This window comes from Olea europaea, unplaced genomic scaffold (genome assembly GCF_002742605.1).
Source record: "Olea europaea var. sylvestris unplaced genomic scaffold, O_europaea_v1 scaffold69, whole genome shotgun sequence".
NCBI classification, from domain to species: Eukaryota; Viridiplantae; Streptophyta; class Magnoliopsida; order Lamiales; family Oleaceae; genus Olea; species Olea europaea.
The window spans coordinates 507,297-511,287 of record NW_019265290.1 but is presented as its reverse complement, the minus strand read 5'-3'; the positions used below and the strand labels follow the sequence as shown (position 1 = coordinate 511,287).

Genomic DNA, 3,991 nt, shown 5'->3' with positions numbered 1-3,991 from the left:
TATTCGAAAGCAAGTAAAAGACACATAATTTAGAGGGGTTCAACTTTAATATGAGAATTCACTAGTCACTATAAGTTTTAGAATAATGCAAAAAAGAAGATTACGATATGTTTCTCAAACTTAGGTCTCTCTCTCTTTTTCCTCTACGCTGAAAAAGAGTCATCCTATTATCCTTTACATTAAAAATACATATAAGAATGATCTCCTAAACATCAGTGCTTAGCTTTTGTTAAACACTGATGACATGACACACCATTTAAATGATTCATCAATTAAATGGTGTGTCATGTCACCGGTGCTTGACATAAGCTAAGCTCCGGTACTTAAAAGATCATTTTCGGGTGTATATAAATATAATTTCGCAATCAAATTACAAACTCCTAAATTGCAGCCATATACAAATTCAAAGGAACTGATAAAGTAGCTAAACCCTGTCCCAGTGTGATGTCTTTCCTCGCCGAATGAGACATTGTAGGTCCCAATTCAGGTAGCTTTCCAGCAAAGAAATCCAATACGCAAATGAATTTTCATTCAAATTATTATTATCATAATAGACTCTCTGACCAAACTTAGGACTGAAGAATACACAAAGAAAGATTTATCATGCTACACAAACATGTGCCTCTTTAGTTCATTTGAAGAAGCTACTGAAGACAGTAAGGAAATGTTCTGAATATAATTATATTGGACAAGATTTTAATTTTATTTATATTCTTAATCTGTCATGTATATCATTAATATATGAATTGTTTATAAAAATATTATTATAATTACCTCACATAAACTTTCACTTTATTACTCACATAATAAGTTCACCGTTAATCAAAGTGTGCTTTTCTTAAACAAGTTTACATATTGTAGTTTTCTTGGAAAGAGCGGAACTTCTTTAAATTATTTTACTTTTGCAATCCTTCATGGAAAAGTAATTAATTTCAATAAGATATTTTAATAAAACAGTTCCAACCCAAAGAATATTCCAATCCAGTACATGTGCAAATATAATATCCCCTCTACTTCTCTAAGGCTCACCTCTCAAAGAAATCCTCTCAAAACTTAGCATTCAATTTGCCAAAACACTTGAATGTCCTGCTTCATGTCTTTGAAGAAGCTCCTGCCTGCTAAAAAGCTGTGGAAAAGCTTCAAGAACAAGCTTCAATCGAAACTACGTGAAGTCAAATTCTCCTCCATCAAAACAACAAAAAAACTTCGCCTTGAAGCTTGGCTCTGCAAATTTCAGACTCTTACGAGGCGAATCGCAAGGCCTCGCCACCACCACTATGGCTTCGCTAAGAGTTCAACCATATATGTGGATGAACTTTTTCCTGGCCAAGCGAAAGAAATGGTTGCGTCCAGTAGCGGTACTTTTACCAGGGCCAACTCTGAAAATATGAAAACCCTTAGGGAAAAACAGTATACTGAAGAAAAGGTATCAGCAGGAAAAGGTGAGACTAGCAAAACTAATTGTGCTGATAAATGGAAAATTCCTCTGGTGCCACAGTTTCGAGGAGTTGATGAGAGGGCAGAGGAATTTATCCGTAAATTCAGAAGAGAAATGAAGCTTCAAAGAGAGCAGTCAATTCTTGAATTCGAGGAGATGCTCGCCCGAAGTGCTTAAAAAAAAGTATACTCTTTGATTGTTGTAAAGATTTTAGTTTTTTTCTTTCTTTTCATTCTTTTATTTCCCAAATTTTTGAATGGGAAAAAATTCTTGGATTCTTTACAGATTCTGTGTGCCAAGTATAGTGTGTATCGGAAAAGGGTTTGTTCCTGTGAAATTTGTTTGTGCAATTTTTAAATGTAATTCTTATAGCGTGCGTGTATAATCATATGTCATGAATTTGTATTTTTTTTACTTCTCATAATATTTCTAGAACTGTGTTGCAATTATTATGACTTTGGTTCCATCTTAAAATGTCAATGTTGTTAAGATGGGTAGATCAAACTCTCATATGTTAGTCTATAATTCGATATTCGATCGATGTGAGATTTATGTTTTAACATACCTTGTAAGATGATGAATTGTTTGAGTTTAACATTCGTGTGCTTAAATTAAGCCTTAATCGAATCGAACTGTTGGTTTGAGCTTAATGACTCTATGCCTTATTAAGACTCGATGTTACATGATAAAGAAATATCTTATTAAGAGAAGTTGACTAAACTCTATATTATCCATGTTTAAATATCTAATTAATGTGAAATTTATGCTTAATAGATACGTCTTTTATGAATGTATAGATTTTACATAGCTCATTGGACTGAAAAGGAGAAGTGAAATGTTTCGTTGTGATTTGCTCGTTTTGTCTAATTTAGCTATGGAAAAAAAAAAAAAAAAAGAAGGAATATTGATTAAAAGAAGAACGTTTAAATTTTATGTTGTGAAATATCAAAGAAAAGCAAGCGTAAAATTCTATCAATTCATTTCATAGAATACATGGAGTTTGTGAAAATAAAAAAAATGAGAGAGAGACACGAGCCTTTTTTTTTTTTTTTATTTTTTTTGTTCAATTTATAATGGAATTTGTGATTAAAAAAAAAAAAAAAAATTTATTAACCAAGTGTAGGAATCAAGTATTTTGGGACTAATGAAATAACAAGTGTAGGAATCAAGTATTTTGGGACTAATGAAATAAATGTCAGATTAACCCCCATTTTTAAAATTTATTTTTTAAAACTTATTTTCAACCGTGCATTCTCCCAAAAAATAGTAACAACTTTCGCCCCTTTTCGTAACTATTAATTCAATCATATTTCATATTATGGTGTCCAATGTAATTCCAAATCCAGTTATTTAACACTGTCTTATTAATGGCGGGTCTTATTGTAACCAGTTTGTTCGAAAATATATATATTCATATTTTTCCACCACAACATGCATTTCGTGTCATTGCTTGTGGACTTGCTTCGATTGATTTGCAACTATTATTAAAGCGGTCGTACTTCTTTTACCTAAACTAGAACATGAATTTTGGTCAAGAAGATGCATGTAGAAATAGTTCTTCAACACCCATTACGTGTCCAAGGCATTTTGCTTTTCATAACATCTGTTATTTTGGCACAAATCTTTTTAAATTTGTCCTAAATTTTGGTTGAAAATTCACATTTAGTTTCTCAAAAGAAAAATGAGATATTTTTTTAACATTCTGGATTTTCGGATACTATACAATCAATCTAACCGATTGGCCAAATTCAATCAAAAAAAGGTTTCTTTTAGGAAAAAGATTAAGAAAGTAGGACTCAAAATGCAAGTATAATAAAAATTCCTTAATCCACAAAAAAATAAAAAAATAAAATAAAATTGTCATATACACCTTATATCATTTTGGCAGCATAGCTTAGTGTTAAGGCGTGGATCGCAAATCCTTTTTCCAAATTCAAATTTGAGTGTTTCCTAATCAACAAAAGTTATTTGACTATTTTTCACATAAATCTAAATATTTTTATACTTTTTAACTACACAATCGCCAAAAAAATTAATTTTGAAAAAATTATGATTGAAATAGTTCATATTTTTGTTTGATTATTCAACAATAGATTGTAAATTTCATAACTATTCAGTAAAAGGAAAGCAGTTATTAACTAATTTCACAGATTCACTGCCCTATATTTTTTAACTATGAATTTTATATTTTTAAGATTTTTGGTGTGTTAGTACATATGAAAATTCTTTTTTAGATTAATGATTCTGAGTTATTATCCATGAAAGTTCACATTTTGGATTAATGGTTCTGATTTTGTTTATATAAAATTGATCAATTAGATAGATGCGCATAAGTAGCTTGCGAAAATGCAAATATAAATTAAAAAGTAAGCTCTTGCTTTGCATTAGAAAGTTATGTGCTCTGTCACTTTCTAATTTGAATTTTCTTGATGCAACTTTTTTTGCTTAAATTTATATACGAATTTTAACCATAATTCATATCCAACTTTCTGTTCCTTTTTTTTTTTTTTTTTTTTTTTTTTTTGGAAAAAAACAAAAATTTTTCCCTTTTAA

The 3,991-nt window shown here is 30.0% G+C and overlaps 1 protein-coding gene across 1 annotated transcript; it reads left to right on the top strand.

Annotated features, from left to right (window-relative positions):
- The first annotated feature begins 988 nt into the window (after positions 1 to 988).
- Positions 989 to 1,866, top strand: LOC111390569. Its single transcript, XM_023015629.1, has one exon. It carries the CDS (start codon positions 1,082 to 1,084, stop codon positions 1,613 to 1,615), a length of 534 nt encoding a protein of 177 aa, XP_022871397.1. The 5' UTR covers positions 989 to 1,081; the 3' UTR covers positions 1,616 to 1,866.
- Positions 1,867 to 3,991: the final 2,125 nt, after the last annotated feature.